General features: G+C 30.4%; 3 protein-coding genes across 4 annotated transcripts; all 3 read right to left on the reverse strand.

Annotated features, from left to right (window-relative positions):
• Window positions 1-747: 747 nt before the first annotated feature.
• LOC128190283 (uncharacterized) lies at window positions 748-7,234 on the reverse strand. 2 transcript variants are annotated; one of them, XM_052862279.1, is made up of 7 exons: window positions 7,104-7,211; window positions 4,557-4,655; window positions 3,496-3,548; window positions 3,103-3,261; window positions 2,231-2,324; window positions 2,075-2,139; window positions 748-1,972 (listed from the first exon to the last, which is right to left on the reverse strand). In XM_052862279.1, exons 3-7 carry the CDS (start codon window positions 3,515-3,517, stop codon window positions 1,620-1,622), a joined length of 693 nt encoding a protein of 230 aa, XP_052718239.1. In that variant the 5' UTR covers window positions 3,518-3,548; window positions 4,557-4,655; window positions 7,104-7,211; the 3' UTR covers window positions 748-1,619. The 2 variants fall into 2 exon arrangements, with proteins under 2 accessions (XP_052718239.1, XP_052718238.1); XM_052862278.1 differs by lacking the exon at window positions 4,557-4,655 and having other exon boundaries at window positions 750-1,972; window positions 7,104-7,234.
• A 4,149-nt stretch (window positions 7,235-11,383) lies between these two features.
• Window positions 11,384-12,750, reverse strand: LOC128190519 (uncharacterized; the record flags this gene model as incomplete). The annotated part of the gene is made up of 3 exons (XM_052862597.1): window positions 11,384-12,385; window positions 12,476-12,540; window positions 12,641-12,750. Coding segments are annotated over 3 exons (684 nt in total), but the record flags the coding sequence as incomplete, so codon positions are not given.
• Window positions 12,751-12,845: 95 nt separating this feature from the next.
• Window positions 12,846-16,350, reverse strand: LOC128190284 (multiple epidermal growth factor-like domains protein 10). Its single transcript, XM_052862281.1, has 6 exons — window positions 16,214-16,350; window positions 15,089-15,150; window positions 14,693-14,840; window positions 14,419-14,471; window positions 14,027-14,272; window positions 12,846-13,934 (listed from the first exon to the last, which is right to left on the reverse strand). Exons 1-6 carry the CDS (start codon window positions 16,291-16,293, stop codon window positions 13,768-13,770), a joined length of 756 nt encoding a protein of 251 aa, XP_052718241.1. The 5' UTR covers window positions 16,294-16,350; the 3' UTR covers window positions 12,846-13,767.
• Between the last annotated feature and the right edge of the window lie 6,129 nt (window positions 16,351-22,479).

Below are 22,479 nucleotides of genomic sequence, written 5' to 3' on the forward strand. Positions count from 1 at the left end.
ATAACTATAAAAGGTCAAAGTTTATGACTTGAAACAGTCACTTTGATAAAATGTAAACATTTTCATGAAAATTTGTAAATATGTTAATATATAAAAATGTATAGAAATAATGTCACTTTTTATGGCATAATTCGTTTCTATAAATCCCCAATGGACTGACAGCGACATTAAGGCGACATCTTTAAAAAAAAGATGGAAAACTTTGTCCTAAAACGTTGCATAATTACAGGAAATGAAAGTGATCTTACTGAAAGACATTTTTTCGACTCAAAGCTATTTGCCCATAAGCATAATCGTCAAAGTGTTCTATAGAAGAGATTGTCAAGTATATAAGGCAGTGGTTTGTGTCGCTTATAGTGTAAGGCACTCTGCAAAGTTCATTCGGCCTGATACTGAACTGGTGGTGTTGATTCAGAATGTATGGACTGTCTTCAATAAACCTTAGTTAACAGCTTTTGTATAATTTCTAGTCATTTGAATAACATTTATTGTTTAACTAAAGATTTTTATAACATCAGACGGAAAGTGCAAAGTTTTCTATTTATGTTGTATTTAGTGTATTATTTTCTTAAGTAAAGAGATTGTCCATTCTGAGCAGCAGTTTGAAGATTATTATACAAAAAAGTATTCTATATTAATATATATATATTAAAAGCTTTCTAAAATAGATAACTGTTCACAGCGAATTCGTAAATATATAATAAGACCTTTTTTAAAGGAAATGCAGTAAATTCTTCGTTTGGCCGATATATTGGATGTTCTTGCAACATTCATAATAATTGTATTGACATTTTGTAAGATTATAAATTCCTCAATATTATATATCATAAATGAAATAAGCATAATGACCTTTTATTGAAGTAAATAATCATTAGCGAACAACACAGGCATTGAAAGCACTAGAATATGTGTTTTACTGTGGTTCATTAATACATATTTACATCTACCAAGTATTGTTCCCTCTATTTCTTACGAATATTTATAGTTAACTCATAGCTGTGTAGAAACAGCCAGACTGAAATCTACACGCCCCGTTTATCGATTGGTCGGAATCTATAACTACCTAAGAAAAATCACGGACTGCACGAAATAATAATGATGGTATCAGATTCAAAGTCTCACAGGAGACTATTTGGCTGTTTCTTTTAGATAACGTACTTATGTTCATTAACAGTAATTTACTGATTTTTACTTACTTTTTACGATCAATTTGTTAATTAGTTAAAGAAAGATGTTAATATAAACAATAAAATGCTACAGGATACTTAAAATCGTGGCCAATGATCATATCAATACAAACTGTTATTAGAAATTGCACTTCAATGAAAATTTATTTTCAGGGATAACCTTAACAACGAAATCCACGAAAATTGTATTTAACGAATATTGATGAAACCACAGTATATTATAGTTTTTTAAACGATTTACACCTTTCACTGATATATTGTTTTCTCGACGTTATTTTCGTTTAACTGTGTAGTTGACAAATGAAATTTCTTTGATTTTTATCAGTAGAGTTTTCTGTGTCTGTATTGACTATCTATTAACAAGGTATTTCAAAACGCACTATCAGTGCATATATTTATTTAAATTGTGTGACCTATCAGTTCTGTATCACTTTAAACGTACAAATCCGTCGTAGACAGATCTATCTTTCTCTTCAAAGACAAAATACTGTACACAGACGACGTTTGGAATGGCTGTTCATAGTTATTTGAACGTCTCCCTTCCCAATTAGTGTCCGTAAAACATGCATCTTTTAATTGACGTTTTGAAATTAGTCCATAAGTCACCCCAACATTGTTGTCATTTGAAATTTCATCATTCACACAACGTAATGTGGTTTTATTATCTGTAGTTGTATCCATTGAATGCATTAATTTTAAGTTCCCGTATGGATGATTTAGGTTTTCTGACGCTCCTTTAGATGCACATCGTTCAAAAGCTGCCGCTTCTACGTTCTGGTTAGCAACTGAGAATGTTGATAGAAAACAATTAACATAAAAATACATCAATAAACTTACAGTAAGAGTATCAATCAGATCTGAAAAGAGAATTTAATGCTTTAATTTACTATTGTCTTCTCTTTGATGTTTTGAAAAATATCTGGAAGACGGTTGCACTTGACACTTTTTCCATCTATAAAATAAGCAAAGAATTTTAATGATTTAGGTTGAAAGATAATTGTATTTAATATTTTCTCTCATAGTGTTCAACCAGATAACAGAACCTTGATCTCAAAGAGATAACTCCTGCTGCAGCTAATCCAACTGTGATTATGGAACCAATAGAGGCAAGTGTGACGTTTTTCCACTCAGATGTCTCTGAAAGATTAGTTTTCATTGTATACTTGTTTTACATTTTTAAAAGAAGACTTAAACAGATTGTTCTTGTTGCACACGCCTGTTAAGGGTATAAAATAAATATGTTTAGATAAAAATAATCTTGTTTGAACGCTGTGAAATACTGGTTTTGATTAAACATGTAAAAAAATCAATTCTAAAAACGTTTGGTGAGTTCATTTTATTTTACTTAACAGATATTTTTTCTTGTTATACCAATTGGCGTCAATTCATAAGATGCATAATACACTAGTTCTTATTTGGCTAAGCATTGATAAAGACTGCAATTTTAAAATGTTCAACAAAAACATTGTTGAATGAGGATTGCATGTTTAAATCATACGAGATTCTTTTCTAGATTCAGCGACTATTTAGATATTTCGACATATGATACACAGTTTAAATCCAGGATTTAGTCAGAAAAAAACGTTCTACATTTGAGGTTGAATTAAAAGTGAGATTTTAATTAAAATGTTTGGAAAAAAGTGCACATTCAAATGACATAATGTGAATTTGATATAAGAATAAATATCAATTCTCCCGCCTGCCCCAAAAAATCTCCCACCACTTATGAACATGTTATGAACTTGATACGCTTGACTTGTCAATATCATTAGGTAATTAAACCCTATGTGATATGGCTTGCAATTTATCATGTTTCCTTTTTCAATGCAGTGATGAAACTTAAAACTTAAAAAAACCCAACAAAAAACCTCAACAATAGTTTTTACAATTCTTTTTTAATTAACTAAGTAGTCACCTGTTATTTTGGTCGTGTTAGTTGGGATGTTGAGGCATCCATTAACTGAGTCGCAGTATTGACTATAAGAACAGTGACACTCTTCGTCACAGAAACGACCGAAGTAATTATCTGGACACGTGACGTTACAGTTGTCACCATATGTTCCTGCCGGACACTCTAAAAAAAATAACAGCAAATGCTGTTAGAAGAAGTTTTGACATTTTGTGCAAAATCCTGTAACTTCTTTATATTATGAAAATGGTTCATTGCATTATTAACTAAGTATGTCCCGTTAAAGATAAAAAAAATGACGTTTTAATTCACTGAAAATATTTGTTATGCTAATAACTAACAACTGTTAGATAAAAATTGGACGTTTACAGCTTTATAATCATAATATATATTTCTAACCTGAACAATGACCATTCTTCATGAAATAGTTTGAACAGCATTGACGACCGTGACTAAAATATATTATAAAAAATATACAGCTTAAGGTATGACTTGTGATGATTACAGCAGTGTTAAAATTCAAAAGTCCAAAGGAACAATACTAAAAGGAGCTGCACAAACAAGGGTCTCTAAAGAGTTAGAGGTAGGATAAGATGCCATGGAGGAGTGAGTATCCTCTACTGACCGGTCACATCCGCTGCGTGCTCTTTTTCGTAATCGGAAAAACGGAAAAAATCCATTAACAATTAGGTGAGTAATCAAAGTCTAACAATGCGTATTAAGAACGCCAGTAAGCATGTGACCCAGTGGAAGATTGTATTTTCTGAATTGTAGCGACCATAAAACTTACGAAAATATTACTTTAAACGAGACTGTTGGTAGTCCTGTTTTATCAACATGTTTGTCAGTTGCAATTGTTTGCCTCGACTTAGAAACTATTTATAAGTAGAGCATGCCCTTGCGTATCGAATATCGAGAGACAATAACAAATCGTGAACCATCTCAACACTCGATAAACGGAATACAAATTCAAAGCAGAGCAACACAAACCTCCAAATAGATAGAGGTAGGATCAGGTGCCGTGGGGGAATGAGTATCCTCTGCTGACCGGTCACACCCGCCGTGTGCTCTTTGTCGTAATTTGGGGAAAAAAATCGGAAAAGTCCGTAGACAATTAGCGGATTAATTATGGTCTAACAATTAGTATGAAAAACGGCAGTCAGCATGCGACCCAATGGAGGATTGTATTTGCAGAAAAGGTCGTTATATCGACCATAGAACTTACGAAAAGATGACTTCAAGCGAGACTGTTGATAGTACTGTTTTATCAACTTGTTTGTCAGTAGCTTGCTCCGTCTTAGAAAGTGTTCATACGAAGGGCATGCCCTTGCGTATCGAATCAACTGAGAGACAAAAACACCATATGCAGGTGATGAAGGTATATATAAATAAGTAAGGAAAGTTGACTATAGCAAAATCGAAGTCATTGCGTTTATCATAAAGTTTTGTTGTTAAGTCACCCTCAATGTCCATGTCCAGTAAAATATCCAAATATGAAACAGATGACGCAGACTCTGTGGTATCTTTTATTTCAAGTTCACTGGGATATATCGAGTCGACTAAGTATGGAAATAACAATTGTTAATTGAGAATACGTCGTTGATATACCTGAATGTTAAGATTTTTTTACATCAACGGTCTTGAATAAATTCTCTTCATAACAATACAAAAATAGATCTGCTAACAATGGGCACATGAGAATTCCAACAGATTGTTGGAAGACCTGATTTCCAAAAACTACATTCTAGATGTAGCATCTTTTTATGTCAACTTCAGAGTACAGGTGACGAATGTATATTTAATTTACTATGAATGCTGACTATAGGAATCAAGGTCATCACGTTTATTATAACGTTTTGCTATCGATGATGTAAAAACGCCTGAACCTTAAGTTTTGATGCTATTGATTTTGATAAAATTTTGAAAATACAAATTTTCTAAATGTTTCTTGGATTTCCTTAGTAACCACATCTGGTTTACATTGCTTCATGAATGTACTCTTGCACAGTATTCTTCTCTTTTACTGCTGTTGTAATTTTGTATGAAGAAAAAGGCGACCTAGAACATTGGAACCTTCTTTATATCTTGTTTGTAATAAGTTATGGTATCCAATATAGGTAAGGTATTTCAAATTAATATTGGTTGTTAGATATGTTGAAAATAGATGTATTCAAAACTGACATAAGATTTTGAAGAATATCCTTCTTGGAAAGAGAGGTATAAGTATCAGTTGGATTGCCACTTGTGGAATTATATCCAAGTTCCTCTAATATACAATTGATATAACGAGCCTTACAAGTTGTTTCCTGATTTGTCAGCAGGGACAAGTACAAACTGATCAGACTTCTTCCTTTTTCAATTTTAAACTATCAAATATAGAAAGGTATTTGGTTTTTATACTGCGTTTTAATAGCTTATTTTGAGATTTTAACATGCCCTAACAATTAAAATCCATTCTGAACATGTATCAAGGTCTTCCTTTTGTTTAGCCCATCGTCTGGCGTAATCCTCTACATAATTCATAATGTATATAAAATAAGAATGCCAGCTGAAAAATTGGGGTTTCCTAAATTTTGGACCTTAATGGATAAGTAATTTAAAGTCATTATTATTTATTTTATTTACTTCACAAGTATTGATATGTCCAGCAGGACTATAGTTAAAGGGTGAAGAAGAACTAGAAAACGCTGGATGACTAACTTTCACATGCTCAATCTAGAGACATTCTAAAGTATGCAAACATTCATATTTTGCCTTTCTCTATGATTCCTGGTATCACTGTTGCGTGGAAATTAAAAACAAAATCATGTTAGTGGTTACATTATAATTGTTTTCATCCGTTCTAAATCAACAATATTACTTGTTTATCCCATACCCCCAAATTCATCATATATCATTGGTGCAATCAATGATATCGCGTTTGATTACAAGGATTTTATGTATACGTAGCAAATTGGCCTCTAGCGTATCATCCCATAAAGTTACATATAGTTCATGATCAGTTCTAATTTTTTTAACCTTGAGCATCATGTATAAAATACTCTATTATCATTTCAAAGTTTTTTGAGCAGAAAAAAAATTATAGTGAAAAATTTTCAAAAATATTATCAATTAAGCTTTAATTAATTGATAAAGATTGCATGCATTAAGGTCTATGGGGACAATCATATTTTACAAAATAAAAAAAAATAAATACCTAGAATACATGTATCAAGAAATGCTTTAGTGCAAAGGTATATATTTAATTATTAGGAAATTAAAAACCTTTGAAAATAAATTTCATGCCATTTTTTACTATACAATGACCCAATCTAACTCTTTATTTACACGTAGCTTACTAAAAACATTTATATTATCCGTTTGCCTTGAAAATAAAACATTTATACAGTGAAATACATAAAGATTCAAATCGCGTTTTACTTCACATATGCGTAAGAATATCTATCAAAAATGTAATTCGTCTACTAAAAGTAAAGCTTATTTGTGCCTTGCTATATCGGAAATCAACAAAACGGTGCTATATATAGCTTATTGCATGTAGCGGACTGCTTAGCATTAAATAAACAGAGCTAACCAATGATGTTACATGCCGATCATTCTTTTAAAAGAAAAGAAATACTTGTTTATACACGAATTTTAAAACTATATATGCATACTGAGGTAAAAGAAAATTGGTTGGATTTATAATATATCAACTACCAGGACCTTGGACTCTCGTTATTAGATATTCTAAACAAAAATCGCAATATCTAGCAGAGTATATTTTGAAAACATAAACTTTTGTCTTTTCATTTATTGAATTTGCTGAATTTCTTAAGTGAGTCCATTCCATTTGTAGACAATATAATAATAAGCGCACTCGTAGCAAAGCTGAGCATTTAAACAACAATATAATCTTAAAACGTTTTGCCTTCTTTAATACTGAAGAAAAGAAAACAGAGATGAAAATTGAATGAATTGAATAAATGATCGAGAGGTACTTGAAATCAAAATATTATTCTACAAACCTGTTGCATTCTGAAGACATTCCATAGCCTGTTAACAACTGTAACACAAAAAACATTAACTTCATTCTTTTAGAAAATTCGGCATTGTTTACATACATTAAAGGTATATGCGCACTAAAATACATTATACATTAATTATCTAACTTTAAATGTTTAAAACACTTAATACAACTTGTAACATGTTCATTTTTTAATTAGTGTATTTCCTAAAAACAAATATTAAAAACAAATTAAAGGATCATAAAGTTAATTGATCTTTAGAATTGCCTTTTATATATGATTATATCTTATTCAAACCAGATAAGAAGTGAATTATATACATATAACACTAACGTTTCGAATAATTTGTAAAGTATAATTACACCATAATTAATGTATCCGTTGATTTTTTGAAGAAGATGTCAATTTTTTAAAATCATAATCCAGGATGTTATTTTAAAGCTAGCCCATCAGAGAAATTTATTTCATTTCTTAAAAACACACGAGTATAAAAATGAAGAGGATAGTTTTAATTTAATTAACATAGAATGTAGAACCTCTACAGTAACCATTTAAAGGCTATTAGTTCTAAAAACATGTCTCTACAATAAATGAATAATATTATAGCTATAACTTGAGATTAAAGTATACAGGAATAAAAAAAAAGATAGCTATCATTTTTAAAAATGAAACTATATATTTTTTTTAAATATTCATTTGAATGAGAAAATATCAAATATAAAGTTTTTCTCTATATAATTTTAAAAATAAAAAAGAGCACTTATTATATTTCTTTCTTAGAATGTTTTTGCAAAGTTCAATTTTTTAAAATTTATTCTGAAAGGAATCTATAGATGATATACCTTATTTTCATTTTTCTAATAAATATTTGTACTACTACCTTTGACATATTTACTAGGTAAAAAAAATGCTATTGTAAAAAAGATTGTGAAAAAGTCAACATATCATTTCCAAAAAAGTGACAACGATCTGTCTTGATACAGGGACTTTATCAGTGGTAATTCTAAAAAGCTTCATACGGCATGTTGGTGTCTAGGTTAATAACATAAAATAATTATTTTCTAAACAGATCAAACTGTTAACTACGAAAGCCGAGAAGGATCATTCGAGATACGAGATTAAAAATACGAGATTCGAAATACGAGATTCAAGATTCGAAATTTGAGATTCAATATCTAATTAACCAATCAAAACAAGGATCTGAAAACGCGTATCCAAGCGACATCAAACTGTTCTAAATAAAGATTATTAGTACATGCTTTAATATACAAATAAATGCTATGTTCACTTTTCCCTAGCTAACTAAATAATTGTTTGTATTCATTTTTACACAGATTATTCAAGTAGACTGGTAATAATGCAGTGTGTTTCGCAGATCTAAGTGATTTTGTTTGCCCTGGTGCATTTCCACCTGATGCGTTTGAACCCTGGGGTATTTCACCACCAATAGTTTAAACCCCGGCTTTATTCACCCTTTTTGTGTAAAAATACGGTTATGGTAGAGAGCTTCATAAGCGGAGCCAATTTTTTTCGGTAGGGGGTCCTAGGCCAATTTTCAATAATTTTACTATGTAAATTAAATAAGCTTCAATTTTCCCGAGGAAAGTCCAGACCCCCTGGCCCCCTCCTTTATAGTCCCCCTCCGCGCATGAAGATTAGTATCTAAAACATGTTTTAATCTAAATATAAATAATCAGTCCAGGTTTCACCAATAAATATAAGCATTACTTATCGTTTTTTATGTACAGGCGTACACTAGTATCTTGATTATAAACTAATCATTGAAATATTATCAAATCATACGGAATTATTAATTAATACAAATTGTTTTTCCCTTTTCTTGAGTAAACGACTTATTATGAGTCTTACTTTTGGCATTGTTTTCAATATAGAAGGATACATATTCTGTACAATTAAAGGTAGGGATAATAGGGTGCCGATATCTTGTGCAGAGAACAGTAAAATTTTAAAAATTTGATTGTGCATTAATTTTTCAAAATCTATTGTTGTAGTTTGTTACAATTCATTCATTGATATATCAACAAGATAGAGTAGAAGGTATAGACAGGCATATGTATCACACCCAAGTTAAGTGTCTCTATAGTTTCCTGGAGGCGGACGTATCAGGCGGGGGTCCAGAAAAATTATTTCCAAAAATGATCGGTTGAATTACATTAAATGCTTTGAAAATTGCTTTAAACTATCGCGTGGGTCAAAATGCATGATAGAAGCTATGTACAGTGTAATTGGAAACTTTCATTTTATAACAAATGAGAGTATAGCCCAACTGCCACAAACAATACATGTCTTTTACCGACACCACCCCCTCCACATAAAAAAATGAAACACTTGTCGTTTTATTTGCTAAACATGTGTGTGGTTATATATATATATATATATGTAGATAAATAAAGTGTTGGTGTCCAAATAAAATAAATTGTTTCCTGTTAGCGCTTTCAGCCATGTCGGCTCTTCAGACAATTATACGGTATAATTGTCTGAAGAGCCGACATGGCTGAAAGCGCTAACAGGAAACAATTTATTTAATTTGGACTGTCGCATTCTGTTTTATTTATTTAAGTATATATATATATATATATATATATATATATATATATATATATATATATATATATATATATATATATATATATATATATTATACCTGTTTATCAAAAGTAAAACTACTCATAATTTATCTATAGTGCATCGTTATGGAGCTTTACAGAAAGTTTGAAATTAATTTGCCGAGGCAAATCAAAAAAAAAAAAGGCATGGAAAACGAAGAGAGAACGAAGTGGGGACAGAATAACTGACAAATTGAATTAGGACTTCAAGCCCCCCCCCCCCCCCGAAATTTATATACTGAAAACAGATTATTAAGTACAACATCCGCACACAATTTAAAGAAAATTTCATGTTTTTTTTTATCATTTTCGCTAGCTAATGCAAGACATCACAATTACCCCAAACCTCTCCACGGAAAAGGAAATGCTAGATGAGAGAGAGAGAGAGAGAGAGAGAGAGAGAGAGAGAGAGAGAGAGAGAGAGAGAGAGAATGGGGGAGAGAATGAGAATGGGGGAGAGAGAATGAGAATGGGAGAGACAGGAATAGCTTAGGAAAGAGAAGTAAACAGCAAAAGATCGCAAAAGATTGTCTATAGTAGAGTATATGATGCTGTAATATACTTGTTACATTCAAAGCATCTTGCACAAGTCATGAGTCAATGATGAAACATTCGCCATGCACTAAATACATTTCACTCTTTGTGTAGCTACAGGACAGAGATAGAGTACATACCAACAAGGAAGATATTTACAGATATAAAACCATTAGAAATGATTTTCTTGCATGAATTTACAAATTGGTAAAAAAATTCAATTATATGTTATTGCTCGGAAAATATCTTTAAAAAAGGAACATTTCTAAAGTTTGATATATAAACGGACTTTGTATTCCTCATTTAGTCATGTAAATGAAGAATGCAGAATTCTAAAAGAAGAATGATCTTTTGTTTTTGTTAATTGTGTTACAATCGCTATTAGGCTATGAAAGGTCTTAGAATGCAATACGTTTGTGAAAAACAATATCTTAATTCTGCGTATGTCCTGATCACTCTTTTACTTTTATCTTTTTTTCAATTGATGTTTTTTCCCCGTGTTAAACAATGAAAAAGTTTTATGTTCATATTGTTATGTTTAAGACTATCAGTTTACTTAAGAATTGCACTAAGTCCAGGATGTCATTTTAAAGCTCGCCATTCAGACAATTTTAATTATCGTTTTAAAAAACTCATGTTTCTTTGTAGAAAAGTAAGTAGACAGGCATACATTTTGACTTAAAACGATTTTGAAAGTTTTTGTATGGTTCCATTTTCTCTGTTTACGTAGCAAAAAAAGAAATATTAAGCTTATACTGTGAAATCATTTAATTTCGTGGGAGCCATTTTTCGTGGATTGTGGGTTTTTTCGTGGGTATATAATTTATTGGATGCGTCGGTTTTCTGTTTCAGTAAGAAAGATAACTCTACCACGAGTACCACGAAAATTGAGCCACCATGAATATTAATGATTACATAGTATTTTGATTTCTTAAATGTTTAAAACTAAGCACGGTTATAGGATTTCTGAAATATGTCCCGGTATAGAAAATGATTTCGATAAACTTTTCTTCAGTTCAAACATTTGTAAAACGAAAGTAAAAGCAAAAAGAAAAAAAAACCAAACCCAAAAACATCAGTATGATTTACATTAACAAAATTGACATGTAAGGTAAACTTTCATGTTTTACATAGCTTTTAGAATAGGGCATGATTGGTCTTTTAAGGTTCAATTGAAAATATTAGATAAGGCGTATTAACGAAATCGTTAATTTATAATCACATTAATGTTGTCCTATGATAAAACGCTTATACATTATATTTCTGGATACAGTGGCTATATGAGTAATAACTAAACAAATAACAAGGTTTTGAATTCCTGTTTTGTTTAGAATATAATGTAGACTAAAGTTAAAAGAACAAAAAATTGAATATACAGATACCTACCGTGAGTTCTTTTTTCTTACAAGAATATTGCATATTGTAAATCGTCTTTTTATTCACAGAATAGAGTTGTTAATAAACTGTTAACAAATATGACTTGACTACCAATAGTTTGAAAAATGAATATCATGAAATACATGAAGTAGGTTTTAATAGTTAGGCTCTCCAGCATTTACTTTTACTCCTGAAAAAAAGGGAATGTGGTGATACCGATCAGTTATCAAAATCTTCAATCTTGTATATCTGTAAGTGGTAAACCTGTCTCTGATTCTGATTCTGATTGACTGTTTTCACTTTGTTCACCGACATTGTGAAATTGTCCAACTATGACGTCATACGCTCCGTCATTGCCTTTCTCGCGCTGACCATACAGTTGTATGACAGACGGGTCAATGTTTCTCTTTAAGGACAGAATACTGTATTCTGTTGGCATTCGGAAATGTTCATAGTTGTTTGCCGATTCTTCCTCACCGCTTGTCTCCGTATAAGAATAGATATAATGTCGTTTTGAAACGCTTTCATTGTACGTACCAAATGTTTCCTCATTTAAGGTCTCTTCACTGCATGCCGCAAAATGATTACAATCTGTACCAGAGACTGTATTTCTATCCATCATTTGAGATAATCTCAAATCGTCATAAACGTTACTTAATGCTTCTCCCCTCTGTTCAGAAGCATGTCCTTGAGTGGAATGAGTAGGGGATACAATATTTGCAACTTCAATGTTTTGTTCGGCTACTGAAATAAGTAAAGATTGCATTAACATCAGATATAACTGCATCAATTGTTTTCTTTGAAAATAATGCTTAACGAAATAGTTGAAGTTACAAGAAGCGTTCCCATGGTCTTCCTCTGTATTCGAAAACGACCAATGTTTTTTAAATCTTCTCAATCTATTAAAGTAAAAGCAAACTTGTAGTTACTCACCTGTGTAGAATAATGTCTGATCATAGAGCATTGTGAATACATACTTTTATCGTGGCATAAAAATACCTTGATCTTAAATAAAATACTCCTGCAACAACTAAAACAACGAAAACAGCTCCGATCAAAGCGAACGAAACGTCTTTCCACTTGGACGTCCGCTGGTGAATTGCTGTTAAAAAATCCGTTTATTTATACAGGAGATGAAAAACTTCATGAAATATCAATACAATGATGTCTGCAAACTAAAAAAGCAATACATATAAACAAAAAATACTTTGCTCAACTTTAATAATCTGATATCATTGATGCTGTGCGCTACATATAATGAACTTAAGCTTTTATACTTACAAAAAATTACTGAACACAAGGATTTGTTTTTACAAAAGAAGTGTTACATAACAAAAATGATAAAGGCAAGTGAAAAAATATCAAAGAGTGTGCTTTTTAATTGCAGCCTGAAAAAATATGTTTGCTTAATCTGTCCTGTTGAAAATTAATTTGGTTTCAAGAATCATCAAACTCGCGTAACGATACTGTTGTTCTAACCGGAAGTACGTTAACAGGTGTCGAAAATGATTTGATTTTCAATCAAAAACAACAACCAATGTTAAAATAAATGTCTGATAAGAAAATGAGACATCTTCTATGCATTCTTAACACAATGGAACCTTGCCAAAGGAATTATTTGGTAGCAATTTGCTTCTTAATAACAAAGAATGCATTTTTGTGATTTTTCAAATGCGTATAAATATTTTTATATGCATGTCTGAAGATTTGCTAACAAAGTTCAACACAAAGATTAAATTACAATTGATAGAAAATGGGTTTATAATTGGTTTATTCGTTCGTAAGGTTTCACTTGAAAAAAAATTGACTTTTAATTATGTGTTTGCTCGTTTAGTGAAATTCATGATGATATTGTCGTTGCTTTAATATGCGTTGCTAAACATGTTTATGAATTAATTAACTTAAATTTTTAATCTCCTATTTGGGAATAAGTTATTACATGTAAAACTGTACAAGAAACTTTATCTTTTAAATATGAGCTGTTATCATTGTATGGAAAGTTTGCTATACAGAAATAGTTTCGTATTTTTCTAACAAGTGGTCCTATTTTTTTTAGTTAGGATATTTTATTTATAACTAAACATGCTGCATTAAAGCTTATAAGATAAAATGCACAGTGCTTCATTTTATATGAAAAAAGTGTTGTAACCAGTTGTTGATGTGACTGAATTTTCGTCATCTGTGTCTCTGTTTGTTTGTAGACAACCATCGACCATGTCACATAATTGGTTAATTGTACAGTTTGTCGGATATGTCTTTGTACAGTTTACACCTGAACTCCCATCCGGACATTCTTAAACAGAAAAAAAATACATGAATGGTTTAAATCATTAGTGGGGAAAGGTATTAGTTTCTTTTGCAATTCGTAAATATTTAAGTATTAACCTTTAGTTATTCCTGAAGCAATCGTTGTTATTTCTGTGGCATCCGTAGTCACTTCTGTAGCAACCGTAGTTAATCCTGAATCACTAATTTTCCCATTGTCTGTGTCATTATTATTTGGAATACAGCCCTTGACTTGGTCACAAAATTGGCCATCAGAGCAGTTGCATGGTATCTTACATAAACGACCGAAATAATTGTTTGGACATGTCTGACTACAGTTCACACCAAATGTTCCATCCGGACATTCTAAATAAAAGTAAATAAGATATATGTTAAAACTGAATTTTAGCAGCACTACATATGGTGAATTTCATTGAATAAATACATTACATAACTGTGCGCATTTTATGTTTCAGGAAATACTAAATATTAATTCACATTGATTTATATACCTGTACAGTTACCATCTAAAATATAGTAGTTTTGAATACATGGAAAGTTGTCTCTGAAAACAAAAAAAGAAAAATAATATCAATACAGCCTAACCTTGAGTCAGAAGAGTTGAACCTAACTGAAGTGGAATTGAGAGGAGGTCTGAACTCCTTTATAAAACATGAAAATTCATCATTTACCGGTACATTTTTAGAAATAAATACCATTTAAACAACTGCACATCTTAAAAAAGAAGCAAATAAGATTGCGGTTACAGTTAGTTTTCAAGCTTACCCATCGGTTGTGAAGTTATTGATGTTACAGCCATCGACCGGGTGACAATATTGATGACGACAAAAACACTCTTTCTGACAAAACTGACCATAGAAGTTCTTTGGACATATAGAAGAACAGTTCAGACCAAAAGTTCCAGCTGGACATTCTTGGTTGAATACAAAATGTGATTAGCATCAGTAGAAGTCTGATTTACCTACGCTTTATAGGTTGTCTCATTTATTGTTTGAAAATATAATATCAAGACACGTATTATCTATAATGAAGTTGTAAGATCCGTTGTGATAACAGTGTTAAAAAAACCCAAAAAAGTATTTATAAAAGAGCATATTGCAAAATATGACATAAATGATATATAAAATATAGAAATAAATAATTAACTGTCAAATTAGTTACCTGTACAATTACCATTGACTTTGTAATAATCGGGACAACACTTATTAGTCTTGTGGTTGTCACTGAAAATAAAAAAATAATTCAGCTATTCAATATCACACAACTTTGGCTCTTTGATGAGGTCAATACAGGGTTTTATAGACCTTATGATAGTATATCAAACGAGGACGAAGCCTGAGGTTAATATACTCTTATCAGGCTCCGGGGCCATAAAACTTAGCCGATCGCTTTTGATCTCAGTCTCACTTTAACAAAAAGAATACATAGTGTTAAAGTGGGACTAATTAGATCCAAACTGAGCTTGTCTAAGTTTTATGGCACAAGGGCCAGGTCTATTCAATCATTTATTGACTGATATCAAAAGGCTCTGATTGTTTTTATTGTAAAAGATAAAAAACCAAATCTCTGTAAGTGTAAAATTATAGTGAAATATTGGCTGCACTACGTATATGCGTTAATTTCGTTAAAGTGACGTCAAAATGTCACAAAATTATTATGTTGTCATGAAAATCTATTTCTAGTATAAAGAAGTATCTATATATTTTTGGATTTAAGCATAGTAAGTTAAAAAATAAAATTCATAGCACGGTCATATGATAGAAATTGACCGTTCATATGCATGAAAAAAAAATCTTTTTTATGAATTGACATATGGATAACAATGTTCACCAGAAATATGTTTTTACTCAAAAAATGTAAAATAATATCCTACTTGATAACGGCATATCAATTTCTTTACAGTATGCTATAAAGTTTACAGAAAACAGTCAATACGGGAAATTATGTTAGTTTTAACAGAGTGATTCTATTTGTAAATACATTGCTAATATATTTTTTACTAATACGCATATCAATCTTGACCAGCACATGTTTCTGAATTTGGTTGCATTAAGTCTTCTCTTTATTAAACGTTGGCAAATAATATATATATATACATAGAGGGAGAGAGGGAGAGAGACAGAGATAAAGAGAGAGAGACAGAGAGAGACAGACAGAGAGAGAGAGAGAGAGAGAGAGAGAGAGAGAGAGAGAGAGAGAGAGAGAGAGAGGGGGGAGAGAGAGAGACAGAGAGACAGAGAGACTGCGAAAGACAAACCAAAAATGTGCATGTATCTTATAACCTACCTGTTACATTCAAAAAATATTGCACAAACCATGCATTGGAATATTACATAGAAAAAACATCCAACATTCACTAAATGCATTTCTGCGAGTTATTTTTTGTTTTTGTTTTGTTTAACTGAAGGGGTAAAACGGATAACACGTACATTTATAATACATACAAGGAAATTGTGTACATAAATGATCTAGTAAAAATTGTTTCCTTGAATAGATTATAGATTATTCAATTATATTGATGAACTATGTTTATCTTGGTCGTGCTGAGAGTGTGGTATATGAAATAACTTTAAATTGCATATTCGTTTCGATGAATTGTTTTGAATTGTACTTTTATTTAAACACTATTTGACGAGAAACAATTCTTTGTTAAAGTGTATTTTGCTTACTCATTTTACAAGCCTGAGTTGAAAGAAATGTTCTATTCTATGTTATTATTGTATAATTACACAACATTCATTAAAAAAATCCATCCGGAGAAACAAGCAAGTTTTCCTGGAACTATTTTTTTCGGGCGAGAGGTGTTTTAGACGAAAATGACAGAAACAAGCATTTTTATGATTTTCCAAGATACTTTTCTTTTTATTATATTTTATTCATTATTCCAATTTTCAACATTTGACAGGTTTGTAACATTCTCTATAGGTTCTGATTCACATGTATAAAATTAAATCTTAAAAGAGTGATAGACGTTTAGCATGAATTAATGCAAATATATAGAAAATGTCTTAAAACAATTTAAAGGCACCTTTTACGAGAATGTTACATTTGAAGCCATATATCTAAATTTTGACATCACTAACACCCATGTTTTTGGTCTTTTTAATGTTAAAATAAGACTGATTACATATCTGGACAAACACGATTACTCATATAAAATAATTGATATTCAAATGTTTTTATTTAAAATCAAATTGTAACTGTTATAGAAATTGTCTATTTTAAGTGCGGAAAGGTCACAACAATTAATTGCAGCTTCAAACAATTTTTTCGTAATCCCTCTATTCAGTGTGACCATTGTGTATAATCCAAAAAAATATTTAAAGATATAGGGTTGCTTAATTATAGATACTGTCAACAAATCCTAATCATCTAATCATGCAGTTATTGCGTGGATATGATAAGGCCACTCTCAGTGATCGATTGAGTAAAAATTTCTTTGATCGATATGACGTCACAACAAGTAGGACAATGTCATATTGTACTCAGAAACATGTCAATTTTAACTTTATCTCCTGTTTTAATTGTTAAAACTATAGACTTAAAATGTTACTAGAAACTCTTTTATAGTTTGTCCAAAGATATTCTGAATTGATCGTTTGCTTAATTGCTTGATATTAAAAAATATCTCAAGGTTCATACAATGTTCATTTAAAAGAATAAAAAAAACTTCCAAGATCTCTCAGTCGAAACGCCCCTGTTAGCTTATCAGGTTTCAATACAATGCTAAAATACGGGGATTTTGTATTGCAGCAAGCCCGGATGATAACGTTGAATAATTGCGCGATGTATTCCAAGTGTATTCCGAATGGATAGGAGATGTAGACATTCCCCATTTTATTATCATGGAAATTATACCTTTCAACTATTTCATTTGCACTTCTTTCACAGGTAACTCTATTTTTATTAAAGATCGCCAAAATGTGCTACATAAATATCTTTGGTCAGACTATAACTGAATATATATCTTCGTTTTCTCTGTATAACGTATAATTATCATTCATGACGTCACAAAGCGTGTTTCTTAGAGAAGATCAATTATGGGAGACAAATCATTTGAATGGAGTGTAAACAACGTTGAAATAAGACTACTTTAATATAGATACAGATCTACACAAGATTTTGATGAATTTCAGTTAGGATATAATCAGGATAATACAGACATGGCTATTTTGTTTTATCAACGGGTGTTATAAGGTAAGCAGATATACATTTACTTGGTTTGACCGGCCTTTCCTCTGTCAGTATGTACAAAAAAAGGCAAAAGTATTACAATACCCCAACTAGTATGAAAGATGAAATTGGCAAATATCAAAAGTATATATTTGACCTAAAATACTTTAAAAATGCTGTTAGAATATTGGCTTTGTTGCTGTAAATGAAAAATATGCAGTAATTTCAATGAAAAATGACAATTTTTATGCGATTAACAATAGGATTCTAGCAGTTATACTATAAAAAAATGAACTAATTGCATTTCGAATTATTGTATCATGCTTACAAATGAACTTCAGGATAGTGATGCACTTTTCAATTTTTTGTTGGCGTGAGAATTTGATCTTGTTTTAGTTGTCACGTGATAGAATGGTACGGCAGCTTCAAAGATCGAGTCAATTCCGAAGAAGAAACATAATATCATTGGGAACACATTTACGTGGTAAAATTCTCAGCACTGTTTTCATAAAAACTAACAGTTTTAAATTGATCATAATTTTGACGGTCATTAAAAACCTGAGTTGCCTTAACCTATCCGCGTGTATTTTAGGTGCAAAAAAATCAAAATAAATTGGCCATAACTCAGAGGGATGAAAACTGACCATTCATTATGTCTACTGCATATTTCAATTATATACTTATATGTCAAAAATGTACAAAAGAGTTTTATTGCATCTATTTAATCAATCTGAATTCTTTTGACATATTCAAAGTATGTATTCATAAACAATTCGTTTTCTATAACATAATTAAGTTGTGTGTACGGCTTTAAACGTATTAAAATATTTTATCAACGTAACATTTCCAAGATTACTTGCCTTGTTATCTTCATAAGATATATGTGGCTAGAGTAAGGCAACAGTTTGTTCTCATCTATTGTTTAACCTTTACCGTGTATTGTAATTTATTCACAAATTTGAATGGAAGACAAAATATTTTGATCAACTGATCAATGACAGATGGTAAGGAATCATATGTAAAGGATTACTTGATTTAGAGTACCACTCTCTTTTTCATTATAAACTTTTCACCCGCTACAGTTTGCTTACATTATATTATACATCCCATTGCAAATCAGTCTAACTTCAACAATTAGTAATATAGAAAAATCTTGTAGAGTTTTGTTTTTAACAAAACTTGTATGATTTGATACAAAATGTGTGTTCTAGAAATGGGCAATGTATTAGTAAACAAAAAAACCCCCCGAAAAACCAAAAAATAAAAATCTACCAATACGTCCTAATTTGTTTCATGTGACCAACCCATGCATGCCACCGTTTATATCTGCCTGCAATGAAGAGTAAAGAAGGTTCTTGTTTTGTTAAACGTGTTTTTTTTTCCAATTATCGACATCGTAATACATTGGGTGGAGATCGTAAAACAAATGATTTCCTAAATAAGCACTTCACATTATAATTGAGGTAAGAAAAAATTATTTTAAAACACAATTTCATTGAATAACGACGTATTTGTTTTGGCGTATGTTTGCATCTCTTAAAAAGAGAAATAGTATTCATGTTTTAATTATATATTCTGATTTATGATTTCTATGTTTTAAATGTTCAGAAAGCCAAGCCTCTGGTTTCAAGTATTTGATCCTGTCGTCAATGTAAGTGATCATTCTGGCCTTCTGGCCTCACTTTTAATTTCATATTTCTATGTTTTGTAACAACTCTGAGTATATCTAAAAATATTGTTATAAATGGCAATATGCACAAGAGTGTAAAAAATGGCAATATGCACAAGAGTGTAAAATATGGCAATATGCAGAAAGTTATACATACATATATATATATATATATATATGTATATATATATATATATATATATATATATATATATATATATATATATATATATATATATATATATATATATATATATACATACATATATATATATATATACATATATATATATATATATATATATATATATATATATATATATATATATATATATATATATAATGTAATATATTGTCTACATTTTTTAAAATATGACGCGCTAAATACAAATCATATTCTTTGTAAGAAATGTTTTAAAGGCAAGAAGAGTATAAATGGAAAAATCATCTTATATGTTGCACCGTAATAAAATATTTGCGACATAAATTCATCACTTCCTGCTTGCACAGAGTAAGTCTTTTGAGTATAGTGATAGCACTGTTCATAGATGATGAGTTTTGAAAATTAGCATGATGGTTTTCACGCTCAGTATTTCTAAAATGATATGAAAACACAATATACTTTAATAAGTCATAATTGCAAACTTGATGAATATAAGTTTAGTGTTTAAACTCAACATTTTAAATGATATCCTACTCGAAATCAATATATTGGTATAACAGTTTTGATATTGGTTGGGTATATGTATGTCCCGTGTGATGAAATTTCCTGTTTAGAATTTTCGATTTAGAGGTTAAAAAAAATGTTTTAATACTAATGTATGTGGGAATGAGAAGATGAATATTTATTGCATTTATGATGTTATGGGGATTCTGTCCTTTTTACAATAACGGATCGAAGGATCTTTACTGTAATAAAATTGACTATCATATATCATGTACTGTTTTGCAGCACTGTTAAGGTTTACCTCATGGACGTGCCGACCTGAAAGTACGGGAAATGTTAGCTATGACATAACACAAAATAACAAGTCGTCAAAAATGCTAATAAATAAAGCAATTTCCAGTTGTTATGGGTACAAAAACATTAAACTACATTAAAAATTACCTATGCGTGCAACTTTGTAGTCAAATAAGTCCAACAACGATAAATATAAACAACATATACTGATCGCGGTGCACTTGTCGATGTTACGTCATATTGTAAATTTTGACGCATATTGTGTGTAGAGAGAGGCGGATCAATCAATTTTTTAACACGAGAAAAATGCATTTTATAAATAAACGGATCATAATCATAAAACAATTATTATACCATTAAATACTGTCTACTATGCTTGTTATTATTCGACTTGTAATTATTATTTAAAGCGTGTATTATTTCTTTTTAAGGATTTTTAATGTACAAGTCCGATGTGTTTGACATCGGGAAGTCTAAGTGCACTTTTTAGAAGGGCATATACTTAACAGATCATTTCGATCGTTTGGATATAAATTAAGGGAATGTTATATTTATTCAAAAGTGCTGCTGCTTCAATGAAATCTACAGAATGACTTAACAAATACGTAAATATTAAGCGAAGGTCATATAAATTCCAACTGGAGCTCAAGGGTATGCCCTTGTAATAGTGAAATTTGTTTATCCAATCGGGAGAATTATCAACACACATCGCGTGACCATCAATTCAGGAGACCACAATAAGTGTCATACAAAGTAACATTTACTGTACTGTTTCATTTGATATCACATTTATATCATAATAAAATAACTTTACATAAAGATTTTGTAATAATACATGCATCGTTTTATGAACGTTAAAATCCGCTGATATTTTCATAGCAAGCCTTAACAGTGCTGCTTTGGCTCGATAATCAATATTCCCTTGTAAGTCATTTTGAATTATACTGCATACAATAATAAAATGTTTAAACGTTTATTTTCAAAACTATTTTTGGAATAAACAAAAATGCCTATGAATAGTGTTTTTAATGATTGGGTGCCTTATTTACAGTAAAACATATTAATGTGTTATTCTTACATGTACATCCTCTCTGAAGAAAAAGAAATATATTTTGAAAATAATAAGTTGTCTGCAAAGCAATATATGATGATATACAAAATAAACCATAAGTTGAGTTATGAAAGATGATTTTGCATTGTTTATCAAAATATAAATACCGCAATATGTTCTTGTGTGCCAATTTTTTTTAATGAAAACTTTGTTCCAAATTTTCAAATTCCATTTAAGGAAGAAGAAAGCATTGGCATTGATATTGACAAATACTGTTGAAATAAAAAAAAAAGTGATCAACAATATATTTTTATTTTTGCAATAATATAATTACATCTACGTAAACAACATAAACTACAGAGCATCATATTTGGAAGACTATATATAGTATTTTTATAACTTTATGTAAATTGTAAATGTGTGTCATCAGCAGCAACCATTTAAACAATTTGCGAATTCGGATAAACTTATTTTGTTAATACATTTAATTTATAAAGGATTAATAGAAAACACTTGCTTTGATTATAATGCATGTTCAGGAAGTACAAAATGCAAGATATTATCAATTGTGTGTTTTATAAGAACGTCAGTGAGATCTAGGAATCGGCATAAATGAGCTTGAATTATATTTTTGATATCCAAAACTGATCATGTAAAAAAAAAATTAAAAATCGGGGAAATTTTGTTAAAATAAATTT

This window comes from Crassostrea angulata, chromosome 6 (assembly GCF_025612915.1).
Source record: "Crassostrea angulata isolate pt1a10 chromosome 6, ASM2561291v2, whole genome shotgun sequence".
In the NCBI taxonomy this organism is placed as follows: domain Eukaryota; kingdom Metazoa; phylum Mollusca; class Bivalvia; order Ostreida; family Ostreidae; genus Magallana; species Magallana angulata.